At 60.6% G+C, this 26,291-nt stretch overlaps 2 protein-coding genes across 3 annotated transcripts in view; one reads left to right on the top strand and one right to left on the bottom strand.

The window, feature by feature from the left end:
• Positions 1–4: 4 nt before the first annotated feature.
• LOC109385830 (tryptase alpha/beta-1-like) lies at positions 5–843 on the top strand (the record flags this gene model as incomplete). Its single annotated transcript, XM_019648450.1, has 3 exons — positions 5–116; positions 273–436; positions 512–843. Coding segments are annotated over 3 exons (441 nt in total), but the record flags the coding sequence as incomplete, so codon positions are not given.
• A 3,417-nt stretch (positions 844–4,260) lies between these two features.
• The window catches only part of CACNA1H (calcium voltage-gated channel subunit alpha1 H), a 72,309-nt gene continuing 50,278 nt past the window's right edge, over positions 4,261–26,291 (bottom strand). The window contains exons 7-34 of one of the 2 annotated variants that reach the window (XM_019648825.1): positions 26,191–26,288; positions 24,328–25,117; positions 22,658–23,100; positions 20,973–21,124; positions 20,123–20,308; positions 19,420–19,537; positions 18,976–19,131; positions 18,653–18,743; positions 18,297–18,505; positions 16,663–17,055; positions 16,053–16,153; positions 15,761–15,884; positions 15,613–15,681; positions 15,267–15,451; positions 14,984–15,110; positions 14,665–14,790; positions 14,344–14,433; positions 13,921–14,113; positions 13,385–13,402; positions 11,968–12,119; positions 10,956–11,065; positions 10,582–10,715; positions 10,307–10,377; positions 8,941–9,019; positions 7,443–7,564; positions 6,937–7,366; positions 6,668–6,828; positions 4,261–6,042 (exon numbers count right to left, since the gene is read on the bottom strand). In XM_019648825.1, coding sequence (XP_019504370.1) covers positions 5,071–6,042; positions 6,668–6,828; positions 6,937–7,366; positions 7,443–7,564; positions 8,941–9,019; positions 10,307–10,377; positions 10,582–10,715; positions 10,956–11,065; positions 11,968–12,119; positions 13,385–13,402; positions 13,921–14,113; positions 14,344–14,433; positions 14,665–14,790; positions 14,984–15,110; positions 15,267–15,451; positions 15,613–15,681; positions 15,761–15,884; positions 16,053–16,153; positions 16,663–17,055; positions 18,297–18,505; positions 18,653–18,743; positions 18,976–19,131; positions 19,420–19,537; positions 20,123–20,308; positions 20,973–21,124; positions 22,658–23,100; positions 24,328–25,117; positions 26,191–26,288 — 5,900 coding nt within the window. In that variant the 3' untranslated portion in view covers positions 4,261–5,070. The remainder of the gene's footprint in view (positions 6,043–6,667; positions 6,829–6,936; positions 7,367–7,442; positions 7,565–8,940; positions 9,020–10,306; positions 10,378–10,581; positions 10,716–10,955; positions 11,066–11,967; positions 12,120–13,384; positions 13,403–13,920; positions 14,114–14,343; positions 14,434–14,664; positions 14,791–14,983; positions 15,111–15,266; positions 15,452–15,612; positions 15,682–15,760; positions 15,885–16,052; positions 16,154–16,662; positions 17,056–18,296; positions 18,506–18,652; positions 18,744–18,975; positions 19,132–19,419; positions 19,538–20,122; positions 20,309–20,972; positions 21,125–22,657; positions 23,101–24,327; positions 25,118–26,190; positions 26,289–26,291) is intronic. The other variant, XM_019648826.1, reaches the window with a different exon arrangement.

Here is a 26,291-nt window from a genome sequence, read left to right as displayed (position 1 = left end):
GGACCCTGTGAACATCTCCAGCCACGTCCAGGTGGTCACCCTGCCCCCGGCCTCGGAGACCTTCCCCTCAGGGACCGTGTGCTGGGTGACAGGCTGGGGCGATGTGGACAATGGAGGTAAGTGTCAGGGACAGCTGAGGTGCTCAGGGGAGCTGGGACCAGTAACACCCATGACCCAGCTCCGGGGTTCCCATGGGGGATGGGGCCCAACAGCTGGCTGAGGGCTTTGATTGCCTCCCCGCTGACGCTGCGTGCTCGCCTCTCACCCCACAGTACATCTCCCACCACCATTCCCCCTGAAGCAGGTGAAGGTCCCCATTGTAGAAAACGGCATTTGTGACACAAACTACCACACTGGCCTGTCCACGGGGGACAATGTCCAGATTGTCCGTGATGACATGATGTGTGCAGGAAACATGAAGAGGGATTCCTGCCAGGTGGGCCCGTGTCCTCACCCACAGCCCCCACCAGCCCTGGCCTCGCGAGCCCCTGCTGACCCCTCTCCTCCCCAGGGCGACTCCGGAGGGCCCCTGGTCTGCAAGGTCAACGGCACCTGGTTACAGGCAGGTGTGGTCAGCTGGGGCAAAAGCTGTGCCCAGCCCAACAGACCCCGCATCTACACCCGAGTCACCTACTACCTGGAGTGGATCCGTCAGTATGTCCCCGAGGAACCCTGAGCCTGTCCCTAAGGCTGCCGCTGGCGTCTGCAGAGAAGCCAGGCCCCTCCTGTCCCCTCACCACTGCTTCCTGCCCAGGTGGTGATCTTCCCATCCTCCCTGTCCCCTGCCCTGTCCCCTGCCTCTCCAGCTCACACACTGATCCTCATTAAAGAGCATGGAATACACACGTGGCTGGGCCCTGTGTCTGATTGTGGGCGTCACTGAGGGGCAGGGAAGGGGGTCCAGGAGAGCCCGGCACAGCCACTGTCACTGTGGGGTCCCCAGCCGTGAGGATGGTCCCTTTTCCAGGCTCTGGTGCCCGGGTTTGTGTGTCTTGGGTGAGTGGCCACGTGTACTTGGGACACAGAAAGCAACACAGACCATTTAAAAGATGATTCTAGTTTGAGCCCTGAGCAACAGCAGTTCGAGTCCCGCCCGAGCTGAGCAGCCGCTGAGCTGCCAACAGATGGCAGGATGGCTCAGGTAAAAAAAATAAAATAAAATAAAATAAAAATAAATAAAAGATTCTAGGGTTGTCAGGTACCCAGCAATGGGGTCACGATACACAGCGTCATTGCCCATGCCCCGTGTCCCTCTAACCATGCAGCACCCTCCCACACACACACAGCACTGTCCCCTGCTCCCCTGCCTCTCTCAGGCCGCACTGTGCATGTGCACATGGGAATAGTGTGTCTGCCTAATTTTCCCGTTTCTGTGACTGATCAATTGTAACACTTTGGAGCCTCGCACTTCACTTGACACCATGTTGTGCTCTTCTCCCATGGCTGTGTGTAGCGAGGTCACCATTTCTCAACGCTGTGTCAGCTCCCAGGGGGGAGCCTAGTCTAGTGTCCAGACTGCCACAGGGGACTTGGGGTGTCCCCAGTCAGGGTCTTAGGACCTGGTAGCCTGGATGATCCTGTGCACACACCCGGAATGTATGCAGCATGTGCCACTGAGGGGGTTGCTGAGGCCATGGGGTCCATGCACCCTCCATTTCCGAGATGCCAGGTGGATTTAGCAATGGGGTTGGTGCCACGTCACCTCCAATCCACCATTCTGGTAGGGGGGGATGGCATCTCATGAAGTTTTTAATTAGTATTTTTATCATTTTTGATTGGGGGAGCCCCTTTTGCAGTCGGGGCTCTTGCCCTTGGTAGGACAGGGGACAGCTGTCCACCTTCAATAGCAGGGACAGTGTCCCCAGGCCCCATGTCCAAGGATTCTACCATCTTGGATGGTCCAGTCATTGGGCACCTTTTCCCATCAATGCTCACGGCAACAGGTTGGGTGGTTTTCTGCATCAGGCTGCTGTGCATTTCAGGTTGTCTTGTGGGCAGATTCCCACAGCCCACAGCTCCGCTCCCCATAGTGCAGACTGGGTTCCAAGTGGGAATGGCCTCGCCCCCACTCATCCTGCGCCCTCACTGCTGTGGAAACCATGGTGGGGGTTGGGGAGAGGTGCTAACCCTATTTATTTTCATCTTTATTTTATTGTAGCCGTAACACATGCCCATCCTAGCGCATGAAAGACAGATGGACTGGACACCTCACTCCTTCCTCCCTGTGCCTGTCCCTCCCTCTTGGGGTTGCCGCTGTGGTCATTGGGGCAACCTCCCTGCATTGCTAAGCTTATAAGCACATTTAGACTTTTCCAATTGCAGGTCATGTTGGGGGACACTGAGGGACGAGATGCCGCAGGGTTCCTGTGGGTGGGGGTGGTGGGAGGAAGAAAAGGTGGCCAGGCGGGGGCCTAGGCTTGGGACTCAACAGAGGCGGAGTGGGAAGGGGGCCCTTATCTGGTCCCAGATCGAGGATCTCAGCCAGCTCAGCCCAGTGGCAAGGGACAAAGTGAGCGTTGGCTTATCAGGGAGGGTCAAGCTGGGCCTGTGGGACTGTGAGGCCCTCCCTGTGCCTGCAGGGTCCTCCTGAGGGGGCTGCCATGCGGCCCACAGGCCCATGTTTGCTGGGGTGTGGGATACCCAAGACCAGGAGGGGGGGCACTCTAGGGCAGAATGCCCCTCCCTGTGCCTGTTTGCTCTCCTGCCAAATGGGGACAGAAATGAGTCCATGTCAGAGTCGTTGAGGCGACCACATGGATGGTGCTTGCAAGTTTCTTGCTTGGAGAGCAGGCCTGGGATCTTGAAGGTGGCGAGGGACCTGCAGGGAGCTGTGTGATGGGGTGCAGACGGGAAACTGGGATTCCCAAGCTGGAGGTGAATCATGTTGGGATAGGTGAGGGCCCTGAAATCTTCTCCTGTGAGGACCTGGAGAAGGAATGGCGTGTGCAGGAGGCAGAGGACCTCAGTTCCTCCAGAAACCCCCCATTCCACCAACGCTGGGTGCCATCAGGCCTCCTGGTGCCTGGGAGGGGTAGCCTGGATTCTGACCCTGCTCCCCTGAGCTGTACTGATGGGGGCAGGTCCCCCTTCCCAAGGGGCACCCTCCTGAGCATGTGCCTATCATGGATTCAGAGCAGGTCCACACACAAAGCTGGTGCCACTGTCACCCCTGTTCATCATTAGGTCAAATATGGCACACACACTTCTGAGGCTCTGGGCCAGGTGCTGGAAGGAAGGAGTTAAGTCTGCACCCTGAGAAGCTGTGTCCTGGTGGATCATCAGACAAACACCATGTGCCTCAGTTTCCCCCATCTAAGGGGATCACTGACCTGGAGGGACCCACCCACCCAGCCTCTGATTTGGAGCTGACGGGGGCAGGAAAGCCCCATTTCCTCCCAGAGGGCCCTAATCAGCTTGGTCATCAGGCCCTGGCCAGACAGTGACGGTTAGGAAGGGCTGCCTTGAGCTGGGCAGCTGGTGCTGTCTCCATCTGATCTGCGGTGGAGACCATGGGACCTGGGGCTGGGTGTGGCAAGGACATTGGGGAGGGCTGGGTGGTGAGGATCTAGTCATGGGGCCTGAGCTGCCTTTTTCGGACTCAGTCTGGGTGTTGAGGGGGGACCGTCCTGAGAAACCCCCAAGACTGGGCTTCCAGAAGACAAGATGGGCCCGTGAGGCTGCAAACAAGCCCTGGTCCCTTAGAGGCTGGTAGGACACTCGGCAGGGTCAAGGGTCAGGGCCAAGCACTGGGGGTTGGAGCCTTCAGGGCAGGGAGAGGGTGTGAGTGCTCTCCTAAGCCCTAGGTTGACTATCCAGCTGGGAAGCTCTCCCTGTAGGGTTCCCCTCATCTCTGCTTGCAATGAACCCATCCCCACCAGGAGCCCTGGCAAAACCTTCATACATTGTCAGATGCAGTTTCTCCAGTGTGTGAATAGTGCCACATGAACTCCACTACTATGGGGAGCTCAACTTTTCCTGCCGAACAATTTTCTATCTGTGAATCTACCTGTGCAGGGGAACCGCAGGAGGCAGGCGGGCGACAACAGGAAAAGTAACCAGGTGGGGATTTCGGGCTGGGACCTCCAGATAAGAGGGGTAGTGGGGAGGAGACCCTTATCTCGTCCCAGATCCCAAGGAACTCAGCCAGCTCAGCCCAGCGGCAGGTGACCCTGAGGCCCTGCCATGGTGGCCATTGTCACCAACCCGTCACCTTCCCACGCGGAGGGGCTGATGGTGATTATCATACAATTTGTTCCTTAAATAAGTTAGTATTTATTCTGTTTGCTCTGCCCACCCACTTGACTCAAGAAGCCGAATTTTCTGCATCAGATTATTGCAATGTTTAACCTGAATTTATAAAAGAAATAAAATGAAACAATGGGGCATCGGTGGGAAGGGTTCAGCCCAGACCCCAGGATGGCGGTTTGAGACACCAGGCACCGGGGGTCTTACTGCAGGACTCCTGCTCCCTGCTGATGCTTCCTGGTGACCGGCATCAATGGGCGTTTTCTGCACGGACTGGTGGGGAGGGGGCGTGGAAGGGGTGACGGAGGGCCAGTGATGGGGGGTTGGTACAAACAGATGCGAGTTCAGACTGAGCAACAGTGAAGCGTGCTCGCGGGGTCTTTGGGGACGGAGCGGCCACCCACGAGGGCACTAGTGGCTCCAAGCATGTGTTCCCTATAAAAATAAGTGGATGTGAGAACAGGACTCTGGTGGATGGTGTCTGCCTTTTTTCCTCTTCGTAGCTTTCTGGTCCTTGTCACACGGATGCAGCTCTCTCATTAAGGGACTGCTGACCAGGCTTCTGGTAGTCTCGGACCATGGAGGCTAAACTCAAAAAAACCCAAACCTGAATGGGTAAGTGGAGGCTCGCAGGCCGAGGGGCTAACCTTGTTCCTCTTCATTCAGGATAGCGTCTGCCTCCCGCTCCCTGGGGGGATGTCCTCCTGGCTCCTCTGCCGACAATGGGGCCCAAGCCAGGGTCCACGCATGGCCCCACCTGGGGCTACCACCCCCACCAGGTACACTCAACCCCAGTGCCAAGCCTGTGTGGCATTACGCCTCCAGCTACACGGGCTCGTCCACACTGTCACCGGGGATGGGGCTGGCTGGGGGGGACCCTGCTTTCTTTGGGGGGCTCTGGGGGACTTTGAGGTAGAGCCCCCACCCCTTCTCTGGTGGGTCGCCAGAGGGCATGGGAGACTCTGTTTTGTGGGGTTCGGCAGACGCCATTGCCCCTGAGGAAGCTCTGGGTTCTGGGGCCACCCTGTGGCCACCGTCCAAGAACAGGTCCCCACTGGGGCTCCCCACGTCCAGCGGTTCGAAGGCAAAGCTAGGGATGGTCAGATGCTCTGCACGGCAGGGGGCCTGGCCCCACCGGTCCCCCTTGGCCGTAGGGTCCACACTCACGCCCTCCATGGGCTCACAGGATGGGGTTCTCCTCCTCAGGGTGGTGCTGCCGCCCTCCACTGCGGGGGGCCGGGCTGAGCCCTCGTCCTCCGTGGGCGGGTCTATGGAGATGCATGGGGGGCTCATCTTCTTCTTCCTGCGTGCCCCCAGGGCTGGCTCGGCCTCCAGGGCCCGGGCCTTCACCTCTCCGGTCTCTGGGTGGCTGTCCCCTCCGCCCTGCTCCAACGAGGGCCTCCAGAGCTCGTCTCCCCGGCCCGGCTGGTCCAGGAAGCCCTGCGCGTCCACACTGTAGAGCCTGCGCAGGTCTGGCTCACCACCCACCACCTCGTGGGCTGTGGGCGAGGGTCTTCGGGCTGAGCTGGTGATATGGCTGACCTCCTCGTCCGCTGGGTCTGGGGCCTCTGCCTCCTCCCCGCCTGGGGCCGGCAGCCTGCTGGGGACGCAGCGCTGCCCGAAAGCGTGCTTGCGGGTGCGGATGCTGGTGGGCCTTGGGGAGCGGGGTGGGGACCGCAGAGAGGCCCCCTGGGACGCCTGCCTCCCAGGGGTCTTCCCATCAGGCTCCCCCCAGCCTGGGTCACAGTCCCCGGGGCTGTCAACCTGTGCCTCCAGAGAGTCGGTGTGCACGGCCTCCTGCAAGATAGGGCAAGGTGTCAGGTAAAACCGGGCAGAGCCCAGCCAGCAGCCAGGGGTGCAGGGACCCCTCCCCACCCAGGCCAGAGTAGGCTCTCAAAGCCCCGAGGTTAAGGACCTAGGGTGAGATGGGGCTAGGAGCCCCTGGTGTGGACAACATTGTTCTCCAACCCCACCCACGCCACCTTGGGGGCCACCCTGTGTGTGGGTGCCAACCACCTATGCCAGTCATGCTAAGGAGGAGCTGTGAGGAGCAGAGGGCTGGGTCCTGAGTGTGGGGAGGGCCTGTCGTGAGCCTTGGTGACCCTGCTGGGCACAGAGTTGGGCCGAGGCCACCTTGCATACCAGCCCAGCTTGGCAACCCAAAGACAGAGGATGGGGGTCTGTGGGGACAAGTGAGGCCCAAAGGAACTGTTACTGTGGGCACTGTGGGAGACTGAGGCTGTCTGAGGAGGGACGCAGTCCTGCTGGCTCGCAACTCTGTCATCACAGCTCCAAGAACACGGCCCCCCGCCCATCCCATGTCCATCCCTCATCCTTCAAATGGGGAGATGGAACCCCCACACAGCCTCCAGGCCTTGGCTGCAGAAATCGGGGGCCGGGATGCGGGGGGGACGACTTCTACCTGTCTGCAGAGCAGGCGGCTAAAGCTGGGGGAGCGAGCTGTCCCCTGAGAGGGCAAGGTGAGGAGGGTGCTGCTGGCCCTGGCAGGAGAGGACGCCGCCGACGGGACCTGGAGGGAGGCGCAGGACTCCACAGGTGGTGAGTGTTCGGAGGTGGCCAAGCCTGGGGCAGGAAGGTGTCTGAACCAGGCAGCTATTGCTCACCCAGTCATCCCACCCGCCTGAGTCCTCCCGCCTACCCAAGTCCCCCAGCTGCCTCCGTTGGTCATACCAGAGGGGACAGTGCCCACGTAGGTCTCCATCTCCACCTCCTGCAGTGGGTGGGGGTGAGGGGATGCGGCAGGTGCCACAGGCCGGAACATGTAACTGTCATTGGGCAGCGAGAGCATCCTGGACACGGACACCTTGCGCGCGACCAGGACGTTGGGGACACTGGGTCCGGCTCCCGGGCTCTGTGGGGCTGCCGGCCTGGGATGTGCAGGGAGCCCCTGTGTTCTCTCCAGCTCCAGCTCAGCGTCCAGCTCGGCATCCTCACGCGCCTCCTTGTTGCTCTCCTCCAAGTGCTTCATGAGCACGGCCACCACCACATTGACCAGCACGAATTGGGCCACCAGCACGAAGGTCACAAAATAAATGGGTGAGATGGCCGGCAGGTAGCTGAGGCAGTGCTTGTCCTCCCGGGTGCACTCCCGAAGCGTGTCCTGTGGGCAGAGGGGCAGCTGCAAGGGTGGTAGGGGCTGAACCCACCTTTCCAGCCTGCCCGGCTCGGGCCGATACCTTCATGATCCCGTTCCAGTTGTCGCCCGTGGACACGCGGAACAGTGTGAGGAAGGCCATGCCGAAGTTGGAGAAGGTGGCATGCCTGCTCAGGCCCTCACATGGGTTGTCCTCACTGCACTCTGCAGGGTAGAGACCCACTTCATTAGCCATGCTGCTGGGGGCCGGGGCACACACTGGCCCAGGAGGCCCCAAGACCCTCCTTGAGTCCTGCCCCTCCCCTAAGGAGGACGTTATAGTCCTCTAGGGCACAGGGTGGTGGCCTAGCTTGTGGAGGGTGGGGGCTGGTGGGTGGGCACCCACAGGAACCAACTGGGGGGGGGCATATCTCTTCAAAGCAGGGTGGGGCAGCTCCTCCTTGGCGTGGGGCTGCCTGAAGCCTTGCTGTGCTAGATCAGGGGTCGGCAAACTTTTGAGACGGAAGAGCCGCCGGTGGTCAGCAAACTGCGGCTCGCGAGCCGCAGGCTCTGAAGTAAAATTGAAAATGAAAATAAAACTATCATAGTTTCATTTGTAAAATTTTTACAGGATATTATGCACATAATGGTGATTATGTAAAAATATATTTATGGCTCTCGAATAATTTTTCAATTGTTGTGAGGGACAGGATTGGCTCTTCCAGGGGTCGGCAAACTTTTGAGACGGAACGTACCCAGAGAGCTGCATGTGGCTCGTGAGCCGCAGTTTGCTGACCCTTGTTCTAGATCTAGGGTTTTCTGCCTGAAAAGGCTAAGCACTTGGTAGCAGCCTGGCACTGGCTCAGCCCCAGGAGATGGCACCGCCTGCTCAGCAGGCCCTCTCTTGGGTCAACACACCCTCAGGCCTTGGTAGAATAATGAGGCCACCAGGGGCACGAGGTTGGGCCAGGGGCCAGGAGTCAGACCTGAGGTCTGGGACAACAGCTGCCAGGCCCCAGGAACCCCCACTGGGCACACTCCTAACTGACAGCCACTTCACAGACAGGCCCACTGGCAGCTCCTGGAACCACTGAGTGTTTGGTAACACTGAGCATTCAAGAGAACCCGGCAGGAAGGTGAGAGGGACCCTACAGGAACTGGGCTGCCAGAGAGGGTCCCCAACCACCCCCCTGCCCAGGCTGGCCAGAGCCTCAGGCCTGAGGAAGGTTTAAGAAAATCCTTGGTGACAATTAAAGAGGACATGCTGCAGCATTTATCCCCTGGGGACACGTGCAGTTCAGTGACACCTGTTTGTGTTTTCAAGTGCATGCTTGCTCAGGTTGTGTGGCTCTGCCCTCCTGGCTGGGTTATGAACATGTGTGTGTGTGTCCACGTGCATGTCCGTGTGTATATGTGTATATGTCTGTGTCACAAGGCTGGCACCATACACAGATGCTCCTGCACGTGCCCGCTGTCACGCTCGCCTCATGTGGTCAAGGGCTGAGGGAGCAGGGGGCCCTGCCTTGGCATGGCCAGCACTCCAAGTTGTCTGAGGGCCGTGTGTTCGTGGGCGAGGCTGCGCCGTCCTGGACCCCACTCACCGAGCCTCCCGAACAGCTCCACTCCCAGGGCAGCATAGATAAAAAACAGGAGCATGAAAAGTAGGCCGAGGTTCCCTACCTACATAGGAGAGAAGCGGAACCAGGTCAGGCCTCTATCCCAGCTGCTGTGCACTCAGCGCCTGGTGCCCACCAGCCACCCTCACCCTGTGGTCCCACCAGGCAGGGGGTCCAACTCCCAGAGTCAGCGTTGGAGTCCCATTCTTGACCCACTCCCCTGGCCCTAGAGCTCCTGTGGTCCCTAGGGGCTCCCTCTCTTGCCTGGCGCTCAAGGCCCCTCCTTGGCTCCTCATGCCCACTTCACACCCAGGACCACCACTGCCTCCAGCAGCTCTGCTCCCCAGGGTTCTCCTGTAGGACCCACCTTCAACCTCAGGGTCCCCATGGGCTCTGCAGACTGAGCGACCCCGTCCAAGGCTCTGCCCTGAGTCTCTGTGGCCCACCCTCCCAGCACTTGTCATGCTGCCCTCCAGGGAGGGTGCCCTGTCTTCACAGGCCTCCTGTGCCCCGGATGCTGGGGCACAGCTGGGCTCAGGCTCCCCTCCCCTTATAATCACTCTGCAGACACTGGGCAGCCACCAAGGACCCTGGGGGCTGCAATTCAGACAGGGCTGAGGGGTGCTGCTGAGGGGTGAGCAGGGGCTGGCTGAAGGTGGAGCACACGGAGGGCTGATGGGCACGTGGACAGACAGGCTCGTGGGCAAGTAGCTGGTTGGAGAGGTGAGGTGCTAGGTGGACAGACAGCTGTGAGGGTGAGTGGGTGGCTGGGGAGGCAGCCGGCTGGCCACGGGGGCTGCATAATGGACAGATAGACACATGGGTAGCTTGGTGGATGGATGGCTGGTTCAGAGGGTTAGAACTATGGACAGATAGACACATGGCTGAACAGGCATGTTGGCAGAAGGCCTGGATACCACATAGATGGGGCAATGAGTTTCTTTCAGCTCAAGAGACTCTAAAGAATAAGGGCTGTGGGCATAGGAAGTGAGAAGGCAGCCCAAGTCGGCTCCAAAAGAGGAGTGAGGCCTCCAGCCAACACCTGAGTCTTGGATGTGGTTCTTGAAACTCAGAGAAGCCCGCCTCAGCCATGTCCTCCGCCCACATCCTACCGCATCTAGTACTGGACCAGGGGAGGCGGGCACTGGTCTTCCCCAGAGGGACCCAGGCCCAGAGGCAGATAGCTGCATCCCTCCCAGCACAGCCGTTACTCCCTACATATAATAACCTTGGTTGTCACAAGTCTAGATGACCGCACAAATGAATGAATGACAGTGAGTGAGGCCCTCCCTGCAGCCTTGTCCTCTTGGGGGCGTCGGTAGTGCCCACCCCGGGGCAGCTGTCCACCTACCTGGGGCAGGGCTTGAACCACCGTGTCCAGCAGGGCTCGCATGCCTGTGGCCATCTTTAGCAGCTTGAGCACTAGGGCCAGGAGCTGAGCGTTAGGGGCGGGTGGGGTGCCAGGGCCAGCCTGACCCTCTGAGGCTGGCTGAGACACGGGACCATCCCCAGCCCCTACATCCCCATCACCAGCAAGGACACTTGCAGAGGCCTCGGGGTGTGGTGAGGAAGGCGGCTGGGGTGGCCTGGAGCCCCCAGCGGGCGGGCGGGCAGGCGGGCGCTTACCTCGTGCGATGCGGAGAACACGCATGATGCGGATGATGGTGGGGTTGATGGGCAGCGCCGCGCTCATCTCGATCTCCTCCAGCGTGATGCCCATGATGGACAGCAGCACGATGGCCAGGTCCAGCTGGTTCCACCTGGGCAGCCAGGCGGGCTCAGTGTCATGCTGCCTCCTTCCCCCGCCTGCAGCCCTTTGGATCAAAAGTCCCCTTCTCTGTCCCCCACAGGGTCCATCCTGATGTCACCCACAGGTGCGTCCCACACCTCTGCAGACCACAGGCCGGGACCGCCAGGGAAGAGGGCTGTGGCTCTCACTGCGCCCACCCCCGAGAACCCCACAGGTCCTCCAGGGCACCAGATGGCCCCACCTCACACACCTGTCTTTAAAGAACCTCCGGAACCCAAACGCCACCAGCTTCAACACAGCCTCAAAGACGAAGACAATGGTGAACACATAGTTGCAGTACTTGAGGGCCTCGTCCAGCGACTGGGGGCAGAGTGTCAGGCTGTGGAGGCTGTCCTCCTCCTCCACCCCACCCCCCATCATGGCCCCAGGCACCCCAGCAGCTGGGTCCTGGTCAACCTGCCCCATCTCTCCTCTATCAACCTGGGTGCCCCTGGGAATAGGACAGATCTCTCTGAGGCCCAGCTTTTGACCACTTATTGTATGTGGACTTATCCTAGGTCTGGGAGGCCTCACATGGATCAATTTTGCAGCATTTTGAGGACAACCCTCAGGTGGGGGGGACCTGCCCCTCCAAGCCCAGAGTCCTGGCTCCACATTGACCAGAACCCCACCCACAGCCTGGGGCAGGGCCGGCCCATGCCAGCCAAAGCTTAGCTTCCCCCCAAGCTGAGTGGGTTCAAATTCAAAGGCTCTGTTACCCTGGGACCCCTCCCTTCCCATGGTGGGGGATGAGGAGAGGGGTGTCCCTTCTTTAATGAAATGATGGCGATGCAGATGTAACTGGAGCGAAATAAAAAGCTGACCATTTATGCCTGCCTGTCTCCTGCCAGCTCCCTCTCTCTCTGGCCTTTTCCTGGACTGTGAAATCCACAGCCTGGGAGGCTGGACCCAGGGACATTTCCACAGCCAGCATTTCGAGATGGAACCACTTGGGGGTGGGGAGGGCCACCAGCACAGGTGGCCCTGGGAGTTTTAACTGGTGTTAAAAGGAGGACACTTTGTTCAAACCATACCCTATAAACCCTGGTGAGGGCTCACCCAGGGCCGCAGATCTGAGATGCTGCACCCCAGTTCTTGGGGTAGCACTTCCTGATCTAGGCCACCCACTGGGCGCCGGACCCCACCCACGGCCCTCCCAGGGCTCATCTCCCACACTGGTCCTGGAGGCAAGGTGGGCAGGGTCTCGCAGCCCCGAGCCCCACCTTGGGCTGGTTGTAGTGCTCCATGGACATGGTGATGACGTTGACCCCGATGATGAAGGTGATGAAAAGGTCGAGGTAGTGGCTGGTGCACAACGAGTGGATGGAGCGGCGGGTGGGTGAGTAGTCGGCGTAGTAGGGCCGGCGCTGGGCCTCTGCAGGGAGAGGGCGCCTGTGACCAGGGCGAGCTGGTGGGGGCTGGGCTGCTTGCACCGACTGGAGTGTGGGTATGGCTAGGGGAAGGCCTGGGCTCAGATGTGGAGGGTTTGCAGGAGGCTAGGAGAGGGGTTTCTCTCAGGAAGAGGGTCCCATTCTAGCTAAGAAGTGGCTTCCTGTGAGTTCAGCTCCTGCTGACTGATGGAAAACCTGGGCTGGGGGGCCTGGGTGTGAGTGGGCCTCAGGGAAGCCCCAGGAATGGGCCTGGAAGCTGAGAATCCCACTTGGCCCTGCCCTGGGAGACCGTCCATACTCCGCCCTGCCAGGGGCTCCCAAGCTAGGGCCTTTGTGGTACATGCCTCTGGTGTGACCTCAGGGTTAAAAGACACCTTGATGATAAGGGGTGGGCAGATGGGAGCCTTCTCGGGGGACAGGCCCCCTGTCTCTCAGTCTGCGCATGAGCTGCCCTCTGGCCACTAGGCTCAAGAGTCCCTCCCCTCCTGGTTTTCCAAAAGACCAGTTGCCACTGCCTCTTGTCTGGGGTCTGACGGGCTTCCAGTCCACCTGATGGCCATCACCTCGGGGAACGGGGTCATGCATCCCCCAACAGATCTGTCTGCACTAAATGCTCTCACCACAGCAACCCCTTTAAGGCATATATCAGTGCTCACTGAGCTCCCACTGGGTGTGGACATAGCTGCCACCACTGCACACGAGGACCTGCCTCAGCCACAGAACCATGCATGGGTGGGGGCCGGGGCAGTGAGAGCTGCGGCTGTCCCAGGGCCTGGACGAGCAGGGCCAATGGGACTGACCCCACCCTGGGACCCTCATGCTCCTGGGTCTGGCATGCAGTCACTGAAGAGCTTGGCTCAGCTCAAGCAGCCAAAGGGGCTGGCGGCCAATCAGGCCAGGCCAGCACAGAGGACATGGAGCAGCCGCGAACCTGCAGGCATCCCACGAGCACAGCAGGGAAGCAGTCAGGCATGCAGGCTGGGCAGAGGGACATAGGAGCTCGCAGGCAGCGGTATGGACACCAGGCAGGTGAGTGGCCAACCATTCCTCTCCCCACTGACACCTGGCGCCCAAACCTAGCTGTCCCATGGCCACCCTGCAGCGGACCCTAGCAGGCCTGGCACCCGCCTGTGCTGTCCGCCCTTCCGTGTAGCAGTGGCAGGGGGACGGAGGCCAGGGCAGCTCACAGCCCCGTGCAGGGGCTGGCAGAAGCAGGGGGGCTTAGGCATGCAGGGTTGGGGGCAGGTACCTGCGTTGGGCAAAGTGCCTGGAAAGACAAGGAGATGGTCTGAGCTGGCTGCGGTGGGCGGGACACTCAGTGGCCCCTTCCTGTAGGAAGCCCTTCTTGCTCCCAAACTGGGTAGGACCTCCCTAAGACCCTCTCTCTGTCTCGGACAGCTTTGCATGTTTCCTGCTGTGGCATGAGAACTCACAGGGGTGAACTCTCCCTTGGTAGTGATGGGGGATAAGAACTGGGGGTCTCATTCACTTCCTATGCCACTTGGGAGGGGACCCCTGCCTCCTGCTGCAGCTGCCCACTCCAGCCTGGCCCCCATGCAGGCCCAGGCAAGGCGGGCAGAGTGCAGAGCCATGTGGCAAGGCTGGGGCTGGGAGGCCAAGGGGAGTAGGGCCAGGCAGGCGGCTCTGGGTACCCACCACACTGGATTGTGAGGGAGACCGGGCCTCAGAGCCGGTTCCTCGGCTGGTCCTTGCTGCCCCTGCCACCCCACCGCCCTCCCACCGGCGCACAGGTGCCAACCCACCACCGCCACCGGAGCGCCTTACTCCTGCGTTTCCTCTCCAGGCGCCGCTGCCGCTTCTCCTCTCTCCGCCGCGCCTCCTCGGCCTCCTGGTGCTGCCGGCACTTGTGGAAGTTCTCCACCACGACACCCACAAACATGTTGAGCACAAAGAAGCTGACGATGAGCAGGAAGGAGATGAAGTAGAGCAGCATCCAGGGGTTGTAGTTGGGCACCGGCTGTGGCACACGAGGGTGCATGGGTCCCCGCTGCCTGAGGGCCCTGCCCAGGGACAGCCATGCACCCCAGGGACCCTCGGTGCTACAGCCTGCAAGGCCAGAGAAGGAGCCCTGTGACGTGGAACTCTCAGAAGCCAAAGACGGCCTCCTGGAGGAGGTTCCCTGAGATGACCTAGGGGACGCCCAAAGGACCCACTTGAAGGCCAGGGCTGCCCACCGCCTGTCCGCACCTGCTGGTCTATGCCCACAGCGTCCAGCCCGTCGTACATGATGTTCACCCAGCCGTCCTTGGAGGACAGCACGAACAGGGACATCAGCGCCTGCCGGGCCACAGCAAGGGTGGTTACTGCCCAGTCTCTTGCCCTCGAGAACCCCACAGGCCTCCCGCGGCCCCCGAGGCCTGTGGTCCCACCGTTCTCATCCTTTAGGAGACCAGGGTGAGGCCATCTAGAATCACCTGGAGCGCAAACCTCAGGGGACCCCAGGTCTGCATCGCCCCACCCCACCCCGCCTCTCCGAGGCCCTCTGCACCCCGCCCTTGCCCCGCCCACCTGGCCCAGGTTGTCGAAGTTGTACTTGCGCCGCACCCAGCGGTAGTGGGCGGCCCGGCACTCTGCCTTGGTGGAAATGTTCCTGGTGTCGGCGCCTTCGCAGTAGTAGAATTTCCCCTTGAAGAGCTGACGGGGCGGTCGGTCACCCCGAGGGCCAACCCTGCACCCCCTGCCCACCAGCCCCCCACATGGGGCCTCCTGGAGCAGAAGGGCGGAGGGGCGAGACTGGGCCTTCCTGGGGTTGCCACGCGCTGCTGATCACAGACCACAGACTACCGTCCCTTGAACGGGACACCCATCGACAAGCGGGGCCGCCCACCTGCACCCCTAGGATGCCGAAGATGATGAAGAAGGCGCAGCAGATGAGGACGATGTTGCCAATGGGCCTGAGGGACGATATCAGGGTCTCTACCACTAGCTTGAGGCCCGGAGCACGGCTGATGACCCTGCATGGGGCAGAGGGAGCCTGCAGTTGAACTCACCAAGGGAGCAAGCAACCACACAAATGGCGCTGCTAGAGCAAAGGTCCCGCCCCAGCCCCCGCCCTATCCCCAACCCCGCCCTTCTGGCCCCGCCCCCTCCCCTGACCTCACCCCGCCCACCTCAGAGGCCGCAGTGTTCGCAGCAGGCGCAGCACCCGCAGGATGCCCAGGATCTTGGCACCGCCTGCCGAAGCCATGGCCACCACGATGTCGACCAGGGACACCAGGACCAGCAGCCCGTCTAGCACGTTCCAGCTGCTCTGCAGGTAGGTGTGCTCACCAGAGATCAGTCCTAGAGCCACCACCTGTCCAGGAGCAGAGGAGGAGCACAGGTAAGCAGTGCTGCAGGAAGGGGTGGAAGGTGGGGGTCAGGGGCCCAGCAGGTGGGGGCTGCTTGGCTGGACGGCGGGTGTGAAGCTGGAGGACAGACCCAGGGGCCCTCCCGGACGGACACGCTGGTACCTACTTTCACCATCATCTCCGCCACGAAGATGGCTGTGAAGATGTAGTTGGAGACGCTGAGGAAGACGCGCTCCTGCAGGGACAGGTCATTGGAAGGGGCTGGCCACACCCAGGAAACCCCACCCCTTCCCCAGCAGAGGAGGGGGCCTCACGGTGCTTCCTGGGTCAATGTCGGGCCTCTCCAGGGCAATGGTGATACAGTTGAGGAAGATGAAGACCAGGACAATATGATCGAACATCTTGTGAGCGATGATTTTCTGGCAGGAGGCACGGAACCTGGGGGGGTTGGGCATGCCAGGTGAGGGGTCTGGGGCCAACCCTGCCCAAGCCCTTGCTTTGCCTTAGTTCCCAGAGGGTGAGTGTGAGACCCTGAGGCCCAAGGCACTCACTGCTAGTGGGGAACTTGCGTGGACAGGAGCCCCTCCCACCCAGTGCGCCCCTCACCTGTTCTGTGGAGAGAAGAGGTATAGCGCCCAGGACTCCCGGCTCCGACACCACTCAGGCTTGTAGGGCTCCAGGACCTTGTGCAGGCGTGAGCAGCAGCTCTGGGAAGGGGGGCACGTCCTCAGGCTTCACCCACCTCCAGGCCCAGCCCTGTCCTTCTGCCCCTGGGGTCCCAGCTGTCCCAGCCTGTCCTCCCCACTCAGGGGCTGGGTGAATGATCCATGCTGGGATTCCACAGGGTCAGGTGAGTGGACATTCTCAGATCCCCGCCCAGGCCCCCCAGCTGCCCCACGCCTGTGGAACTACCCTGGGCAATGGAGTGCCTGACCGAGAAGGTGGCCCTGCTCTCCTCTCCTCTCCACCTTTGAAGTCCCACCAGGGGCTGAAAACTCAGGGTTCAGAACGGCCCTCAGCTTGAGGTGGGGCCAACCATGGGGCTAATCCAACTCTAGAGCTCCCACGGATCCACTGAGGCCCGTCAGCTAGGTCAAGTCCTGCTAAGCGTGTCTGGTTTCCTCCCCTTTCTCCTGAGATTCCCCCCCCCCCCCATGAAGGACGCTGGGAACCAGCCCACGACAGGAGGGCAGCATGGGCCCTGCTGCTCACTCACATCCTCCATGTCGTCGTCAAACTCGGCAGGATCTTCCTTGTGGCTGTCTATGCGCAGGAAGAACTCGCTGGGCAGGGACAGCACCTGCCCGTTGCAGTCATGGAGCTTGGTAGGCAGCAGGGTGGCTGGCCGCAGGGGCCGCACGTCCAGGGACTCGGCCCGTCGCAGCGGGGTGGCACGTGTGCTCAGCGAGGCCCCCGCCCCGGGCCTGCCCTCCTCGGCCTCTTCGTCCGTGCTGCCCTTGCCCTCCCCAGACAGCAACGACTCACGCTCCCCGCACTGGCTACGGCGCTTGAGGCTGGGCGCGCGGCCCAGGCTATTCCAGCTGGAGCGCCGGCTGCTCCAGGCGCTGTTGGGGCCCCAGTGGGCGCAGGGCGAGTTGCGGAGGCTGGACTGCAGGGGAGGGGGAAGGAGTGAGTGGGGCCAGTCCCCAAGGACCCTCAAACAGCCCAGGATCTGGGGCACCCAGCCACAGGTGCCTTTCCCCACCAGTGGCATCATGATGAACACCACCGGTAGGATTTTCAGGATCACCACAATCACTATTAAGACCTGTGGGTGGGATCTGTACGTGCAGGCCCCTGTGAGGGAGAGGCTAGCAACACTGCTATTCCAGGGGATGCCTGCAGTACAGAGCGGGTCAACAATGAGCTGGAGACACAGCCAGCAGCAGGGCCCCGCTGGCCGCGGGGCCTTCAGGAGGACCAGAGGGCAGGTGCAGGTTAACAGTGGGCCTGGGACCAGCCGTGGCTCATCCTCAGATGCCGCCCCAGCCCTGATCTCTGGGGTGCGGCCCCAAATCAGTTTCTAATTGGTGGACTCTGGACTTGTAAAGAGAAGTTCAACCACCATCTTATGAGATAAACCGACTTCGATCCAGGGACTTAACGTGCTGGGCCCATCCTCTCTGCCAGTGTTTGTCAGGAACTGAGCTTTAATCCTGCTAAACCCCTGCCTACCTCTCCCTTATGGCGGCACTGCATCTTGTTGCTAAGTTACCTGGTCCGGTCCACCCTAGGTTCATCCAGGCAGCTCTTCCTGTGACAGCATCCTGTCTTGATAAACTTTGCTTTCATTTCTTTTGTGTTTGTGTCTTATTCCCTGTTCTGCTGTTAGCCTGTCCCACTCTGCCCACCCCTCCTGGGCCCTTCTGAGAAGCCATTCTGGCTGTGTCCCTAGGGGCGGAATTTCCTGGTTTGGAAAGTCCCCACGGGGCACTGTCGATTCTGACACACGGAACTCTCCACCCAGCCTCCATCATCTGTTTCACGTACTCTGCTTTTATACCTTTTTGCCATCTCTTTTCTGTTTTTTTTTCTACTCTGTTCTGCTAGTTTTTTACTTTTATTTCAATTTGGTAGATAACTTCCTGACATTCTACCAGAAAAAAAGGATCGGACATATGTTTCCACATCTAGTCTCTATGTTCTTGTCATAAGCACAGCAACTCCAGCTCCATTTACAGAAATCAAAGCACTCAGGGCCAAGGACTCACGTGGCAATGACGGCGGGGGTGGGGGTGGTGGTGGTGTGGGGCAATGTGGGACCCTTGTTCATCTTTGGGGAAGGACATAAGGAATTGGGCTCGTGGAGCCTGAAGGTGCCCTGAGGCTGGGGCAGGGGATGGTTCCTACCAGAGACTTCTGGTCCCCCAGCTGAGGATCCACGGAGCTGCTGCTGCCACGCCGTGAGTCCAGGAGGCTAGGGGCCGTGTCTAGGTTCGGGGAGCTCTTGGGGGTAGGCATGGGCGTGGCTGCCGTGCGCATGATGACAGGAGGGGGCAGGCTGCCCTGGCCCTCCAGGTGCCCGTTGGGGGTCACAGCCAGGGAGTACATCTTCATCTCTGGAAGGGGAAGGGGCTGCTCACTTGTGCAGGGCTCCCAGAAAGAGGAATCCACCTGCCCAGGACTCACCCACGGGACTCCCAGCTGTGCCAGGTCAGTGTGGGTAGCGCCCCTTCCATCCTTGCCCGCATCGTCCCCACACACACCTGTGGCCCGGAGGTCTCTGAACTTATCGAAATCCTCCTCCAAGTGGGTGGACGTCTTGTCTTCGTCTGTGTCAGACCTGTTGGCGTCACCCTGTGCCCCGCGCAGAGCAGAAGGCACATGTGAGGCTCCCTTTGGGGGTGAGCCATCTGTGCCGAGCACCCCCCTGTGGAGCTCCCCACGGGGAGGCTGGGCCGACATGGAAGCAGGCGTGTCAAAGGGCCAGGCAGACAAGGTGGGTGAAAGACGGAGGCCTCCCCATGTCAGTCTGTGCAGGAATTTCGCCTCACATGCCAGGCTCCCACCCCCTGGAAGTTCCCCTCACCTCCGCCTGGAAGCCCTCCACCAGGATGGCCACTAGCAGGTTGAAGAGAACGTAGTTGCCAAAGGTCATCAGAGCCACGAAGTACAGGGCAGCCCAGGAGGAGGTAGAGGCCATGCCGTTGTAAAGGACGACATTCCAGTCCTCCTGGGTGAGGATCTGGGGAAGAGGGGCAGTGAGGCAGAGCGGGGATGCCATGGTGGGGAGAAAAGGGGCACTGGGGGTCAGCTCGCCGTGGACATGCTGGCAACTCCTCAAGACCAGGAGGAGTTCTGCACCAGTAAGAACACATGCCCACATCCCCGGGAGACGGAATCGCTGTCCCTACTGCTCCTGGCCTGCTCCAGCCTTGCACAGACCAAGGCATGCTCTGGGCTGCTCTGAGCAGGGCTGTGGTTCTCCTGGGGCCATGTTTACATCAGGGAATGGCCCCTGCCCAGGCTTTACCTGGAACACAGTGACTATGGCCCACAGGAGGGAATCAAAGTTCTTCCTGTCGGGGACCGTGTCTCCGGTGTCCGTCTTCAGGCTAAACTTGCAGCCAAAGAGGTGCATACCCAGGATGCTGAGGGTGGGAGACAGGGGTGCAGTGAGTGGGGAGGGGAGGAACATGGGAGTGAGGCAGGGAACTGCTCTGCCTGGTCACCTTCGTATCCAGCAACTGCTCCTCTAGGCCTTCCCCTGATAGGTCCGAGTGCCCATGTCCATGATGGAAAGACCGAGAACAAGGGCAGGAGGGACAACCAGAGGCCACTTTGGCTCCAGGTGGTGGCCAGGACCTGGGGAGCCTGTCTCACTTAGCGTGTCTGGGCTGCCCTCCACCCCGGCCTCTTCCTGAGGCCTGAGCCCCGGCCAGGCTGGCACAGCCAATGATGAACTCCAGCCCGCCGCCCCTACCTCTTCTCTGGTTCCCTCATTCTCTGCTCTTCTTTGGGCACAGTTCCCGATCCATCTATCTGGGGGTCCATCCCATCCCCCCCCTCAGCGGTGAGCCCATAAGAGCAGAGCCCAGCCCAAGCCCCTGCACGCCTCGCGTCTGCACACAGAAGGCGCGCAATCAGTTCTGCTTGGATGAAGCAACCACCCGCACCACTGAGCGCATGGGGCCAGCGCGGGAGGAGGGGTGCTTCTTTGCAGGGGAGGGGCCCACCTGAAGATGAAGATGAAGAGCATGAGCAGCATACAGAATGTGGCCACATTGTCCATGGTCTTCATGAGCACCACCAGCTGGCGTCGCAGCGCCGGCATGAAACGCACCAGCTTTAGCACCCGCAGTAGCCGGAAAGTCCGCAGCACTGACAGGCCGCCATCCGCCTGCCCGATGATCTCCCAGACGCTGTGGGCCAGGCCGAGGTCAGGAGGAGCCGTGCTCTGCCTGCGGATCCCTGTCCTGTCCTGACTCCGGACTTCCTCTTCCCGGAAGCAGGAATGCCAGCCTGGGAGCCATCATGGCCTGCACTCAACCCCACGACAGGGAGCAGGTCTGGCTGCGTCATCAAGGCGCCCAGGGGGGCTGAGGGACATCGCCGAAGCCACCTAACCTGCTGTCCCTGGCTCTGACCTGGACAGATGCTTCTCAGTCGAGAGTCTTCCCGTCCTGTGCCTTTCACAGCCATGCCTGGACCCTCTATTCCTGCTCACCCCACTCCCTGCTAAGGCGGAGACCCCTTGACTCCTGAGGGCTACACTTCCCCCCGATTCTCCTGCTCCCTTCTAGGTGGATTTCACTGCAGCAGACACCCCACTGGCGTTCCTCACAGGAATCTAGCCAAGAGGAAACAGCTTCCACTCGATTCTAGAAACATCCGTTTGACATGCAGCTGACCTGTGTATACCCAACAGTGCCTGTGGGAAAACCTGCCGGAAAACACTGCCAGCAGTGCCTCTCCCTGACTGGGGCTCTGCTCTGGGTGGGGGTGCTTGCCTGACATTGAAGCCTCCCAGGACCCTGTGGCCTGGGTGGGAGATAGGGACCTACTGGGTGGGACACAGGGTCCTACCTGATGACCACGATGATGCCGTCAAAGATGTTGTAGGGGTTCCGGATATAACCCAGCGGGCCACAGGCCAGCAGCTTCAGCAGCATTTCCAGGGCAAACATGCTGGTGAACACAATGTTGCTGATCTCTAGGGCGTTGGTCAACTCGTCCGGCTGTGGGCGGCAGAGGGCCGGCCCATCAGGGGAGAGAGGTCACTGCCCCCACTGATGGGGAGCAGGTAAGGATGCATCACGGGGTCAAGAGGCTACAGTGGGCATCTCAACTGCTGTCAGGAGGAGGAGGAAGCTGGGGCCCCAGGGAAGGCCCCCACCAGCTGGACCCCAGCCTCTCTCTCTCTGGCCCTCCCGCCCTCACTGTCCCTGGCTCCCCCAGGCTCTTACTGACCTTCCCACCAGCATAGCTGAGCACCAGGGCTTGGGGGCTCCCTGGACCTCCAAGCGCAGACCACAGGAACAGGGCCTGAGGCATTTGTGCCAGCCTTCAGGGTGGGTGTGGGGGTGCTTGGGACACAGACAGCATGAGTGGTGCCTCTGAAAGCTCCTTGGTCCCTGGAGACCTCACACACTCCTCCTTGTTGGCAGAAGGCCCCAGAGGCCCATCCTTACTGGAGACATTCTAATCTGCCTGTGCGTGTGCTCATGACGCCTGTGTTAGTGTAAACACGTGTGCACGTGCCAGTGTGACCTGCTTGTGTATGTGTGTGTACCTGAACACATGCTATACACGTGATGGGTATATGCATGGTCGTCTGCATGTGTCTGTACATATGTTCACTGGGCACGGGAAGCCTTGCACGTGTGTATCTGTGGACGGGTATGCACATGTATGATTGTGTATGTGCACCTAAGTGTGTACATGCACGTGTGTAGGCGTGGCAGAAGCTCTTCCGTACCAGGGGTCCCTTGAGGCCTGCTCTTGTCCCTGCCCTGGGTCTCACCCTCACAAAAAGCACCTCCCTGCCCAGGGCCTTCTAACAGCTGACACTGCTTAGATTTGCCCTAATTCGCTCCAGGATGAAAGAAAATGACTTAAGGGACTTGAAAAGCCCAGAGGATAGAAGATGAGGCAGTTGATTTGGGTGTTAAAAGTGAACCAGCCTTGGTCCCAAGAGGACGCCATCTCCCTGCCCCTCCCTGGTGTGGCCTGGTCCAGGGCCAGCGAGCAGGGTCTATAGCATCCAGGCAACTGTGCAATTCCTCCCCCTGGGGCCATTCCACATCGCCACCTCTTCTGGCCACCCCGGGGCACCCCAGTGGGTTCAGCCAGTGGGTCTGGCTCAGGTAAGGGGGTGCCTCTCTCTCAGAGAGCTAGGCCAGGGGTCCCCTCCTGAGAGGAGCTACCCAGTGACCTGGTAAATACCCTCGGCTCCCTGCTGCCTCTGGGTCTGTGGTGGTCTCAACCCCCCACCCCAGATGGTGAGAACCTCTGGCGGGAGCCATGGTGTCTCTGTGTTCACCACTCAGCAGAGACCCAGCTTAAGGAGGAGAGATGAGTGTTGAGCACCTGATAAAAATTCCCCCAACAGACATCATTTGGCTCCAATGCCACCTGTCTTCCAAACCCAAAACCCCCCGTGGGTTCCCAGGAGGCTGAAATCTCCAGGAGACACATGCGGAACGTGCTCCCTAGGATCCTGACGACAGTCCCGAGCCACACTGAGGGCAGGTGTCCCTGCGCCCGCCCACCTGCTCGTGGTACTCGACGCCCATGCTCAGCGTGTTGGTGAGGATGGCCACCATGATGCCGCGGTTGAAGTACTTGCTGTCCACGATCCTGCGTAGCTTGCTGCTGATGGTGGCCCACACTCGGCCCAGCCCGCCCTGCTCGCCAGAGGCCACCCGGCGCTGTGCCCGCCTCTGCATGATGCCCCGGCCTGGTGTGTCCACCGCTGAGGGCGGCTGAATGGGGTCACGGTGGTCCCCATGCCGCACGTCCTGCGTGAACTCATAGACCGTGTTGTCATCTGAGTCTCCACTCTCTGAGTCGCTGAACTCACACTCAGGGTCCTCCAGGGCGCTGGCACAGTACGGGCAGTTCTTCAGCTCGCAGGTCAGTGTGCCTGCCTGGGGGCTGGGCAGGGGGCAGGGCACACTCAGGCCAGACAGGCGGCTGGGGGTCTGGCCCAGACCTGAGGGGAGAAGGGCATAGACAGGGTCAGGCTGCTCGGTGGTCACACCTGGGGCGCCTGGGACCCATGCCCACAGGGAGGCTGTTGTGGGGTGAATGGTGCACATGTGCACACCTGGGCACACAAATATCTAGGCAACACACACCCCTGGACACGTGCACACCTGGGTACACCTTGCACACCCTAGGAACGCTCACATATACTGGGGCACACTCATGCAGATGCACCCTGCCCAGGTGCACTCTGCTCACACACAGGGACAGGGACACCGAGAGGAAGAGAAGGTCGTCTGTCCTGTGGCCACACTGTCCAGAGATGTAATGTACGTTACTTTCTAGCAGCCATGCTAGGTAGGTGAGATTAACTTCCGCAGTGCACATAACTTTACCCGTGTAAACCATCAAACACTGACATGGCTCAGACAGGAGAAGGACCAAGGAGGAGTGCTGTGCACTGCTTCCTCATGCTCAGTTTCTGGGACCCAGTGCATTCTGTACCCAGAGCTGCGGCTTGGACTCACCACCATTCAAGGGCTCGCGAGGCCAGGGTCACCTAACAGGTAGTGCATGGCTAGAAGCACGTGGGCCGTGACATGCCGGCTCACACACTCCCGAACATGGTGTATGAGGAGGGTGTGCGCAGTGGCCCTGGCACACACCCCTACCCACTCAGGTGCACCACGGTCCACACACCTGCACACATCACTTGGGAGGGCCTCACGGTCTGCATGAGACCTCCTGTCTGAGTGAAGCAGAGTTCCCAGGCGGAAGAATGGTGAGGGGCACCCGACCCCCCACCCCAACGCTAAGGGGCACTGCAACACCGTCTCCTCCGCACTCCCCTGCCTCAGTCTCTCTACCCAGCAGTGGGGCCGACCACTCCTCAGGGGAAGTGGCCAGGCTGTAAACATGGGTAGATGGTCCCTCTTGGGGACAGAAGGGGGCAATACTCTGCCACCTTCAGAATTCTCATGTCCACGTGGTAAAGGCTCATGCTCCACTCAGTAGACAGCTGCTTGGGCTGCTGCAGGGTGGACGAAACAGAGTACCCTCTCTCCCTTCCCTGTCGTGTTAGAGTCCAAGGCCCCTCCCCACTCCCTTCTTCCAGGGCACAAAAGGAGAAAGTAGGGCTCATGACAGTGTCCAGGACATCCCAGAGGGTGCACAGGCAGCGACCACATCCCTGGGTCCCACCCCACTCTCAGCAAGGTGAGACTGGGGTTCTTACCATGCTCCCCGACCAAATGCTGGATCTTCTCATAGGGGTTGTGGCTGCTCATGCTGAGGGGGCTGTGCCTTCCGGCTCCTGGGGGTCGGCTGGCCCGTCTCCCCTTGGGCCCAGGGCTGGTGCCACCTTTGCCACCACTGGCTGCTGAAGGCAGGATGGTGGGGTAGTTCATGGCGCCCAACCCTGTGGCCAGCTTGAGGCTAGCAGCGGTGGCCGCAGCTTGTACCGCGCGGGACCTCTCCTGAGGCCCCTCCACATGGCAGTCTGCGTGGTACACACTGTGCACCGACTCGGTGTCGGGGGGGCCACGGCCAGGAGAGGGTGGAGAGGGCAGGGCTCCGGCCCGCACCAGCTTGCAGTCTCCAGCTCCTGGCTCGGGGCTGGGTCGGCGCGGGCTGCTGTGGCTGAAGTGGTAATGGTGGTGGTGGTGATGGTGGTGATGGTAGACCAGATGGTGAATGGAGGCCGTGCACCTGCCCACCCGCCGTGGCCGGTGCCCGGGGCCCTGGCCATGTACGGTGCTGCTGGGGTCCACCTTTTTGCGCCAGCGGCTCTGCCAACGGGCATAGAGGCGCAGGCTGCGCCGCTTCACCTTGCGGCAGATGTGGCCCACGTACTTGAGCAGCTCCTCGTAGCAGCTGCCCGGCTCTGAGAAGCTGGCCAGCGTGCTGTCATCAGACAGATAGCGGGCACGCTGCTCCCGCATCAGCTGGTTCTCTCGCTGTTTCGTCTCTGAAAACTGTGTGGCGATCACCACCAGGCACAGGTTGATCATGAAAAAGGAGCCCACCTGCAGTGGGCAGGCAGTGGTGAGCCTCCCTGCAGCCCATCCATGGTCTCGCTCACTGAGCTGTGTGCCCCAGGGAACCAGGGAAGAGGGGACATGGAGACCCACCCACCAAGAGGCAGGGGCAGCAGCTGTGGTTTCTATGATATAAAACAGCACTCAAGTCCCTGATGAGAAAACTACAGAGGCCTACTACATGCTGCCTGTTCCAGGGGCTGGGGTATGGCCCTGAGTGTGACCGGTAGTGGTGGCCCATGATGGGAGGGGTCCCTGCTGAGCCCCAGCATCTGGGACAGGCAGTACACAGTAGGTGCTTCTTGCCTCTTTGTGGACAGATGGAGGACACATAAGGAGACTCTCCTTCCCGTCCTCTGTCCCTGACAAGACCCTCTCAACTTCGGCGACCCCACCCCTTCCAGATGGGCATTCCTCTGTGGCAGGGTCACCATGCGACACGCTCCTTTGCTGGTATTAACTAAGATAAGGAGGGATATTGGCCTGTTCTGTTCACTGCTAGGTCCTTGCAGACCCTGCCCGGATCAGGTGAGGGCCATACCTGGGGCCACATACACTGTGGAGAACGGTGCCTGGGAGGTCACATACACTGTGGAGGGCTGTGACCCCAAGAGGGGGGTCCTAATTTCTTCTGCAGCCTCCAGATAGGACCTGGCCATGGGAGGCCCTGGGGTGCTATCTGAGGCCTCCTGGAAGCGGGCTCTCCCCTCCCACACATGCTGGCTTGTCCTCCTACCCTTGCCCACTTCCCCCCACTGGTGGTGGCTGCATGGGAGCCCCCTGTCCCACCATGGGCCCCCAACCCACCTGTCTGGCAGCATGAGGGCAACCCTGGGTCTCTGCTGCCCCCGCCCTGCAGTTCAGTCAATGTAGGGACCCATGCGGGACAGCAAAGGCTGGGATGGCACATGTTGGGGGCACAAGCAAGCTCGTGGATGGCCCTGGGGGCCAGCATGATCACACCAAGGAGCTTCGACATCTGAGATTAGCAGTCACAACACAGAAACACCTCCACGCACTCACACCCCTGGCTGTGAACATCCTGCCCCACCCATACTCACGATGATGAGCAGAATGAAGTAGATGAAATTGTAGAAGGAGTGAGCATCCATGACGTAGTACATGATGTCCACCCAGCCCTCCAGCGTGATCACCTGGGGGG

The sequence above is a fragment of the Hipposideros armiger genome, unplaced genomic scaffold (genome assembly GCF_001890085.2).
Source record: "Hipposideros armiger isolate ML-2016 unplaced genomic scaffold, ASM189008v1 scaffold_126, whole genome shotgun sequence".
Lineage (NCBI taxonomy): Eukaryota > Metazoa > Chordata > Mammalia > Chiroptera > Hipposideridae > Hipposideros > Hipposideros armiger.
Note: the sequence above shows the minus strand (reverse complement) of the source record. Positions and strands in the feature narration are given on the sequence as shown.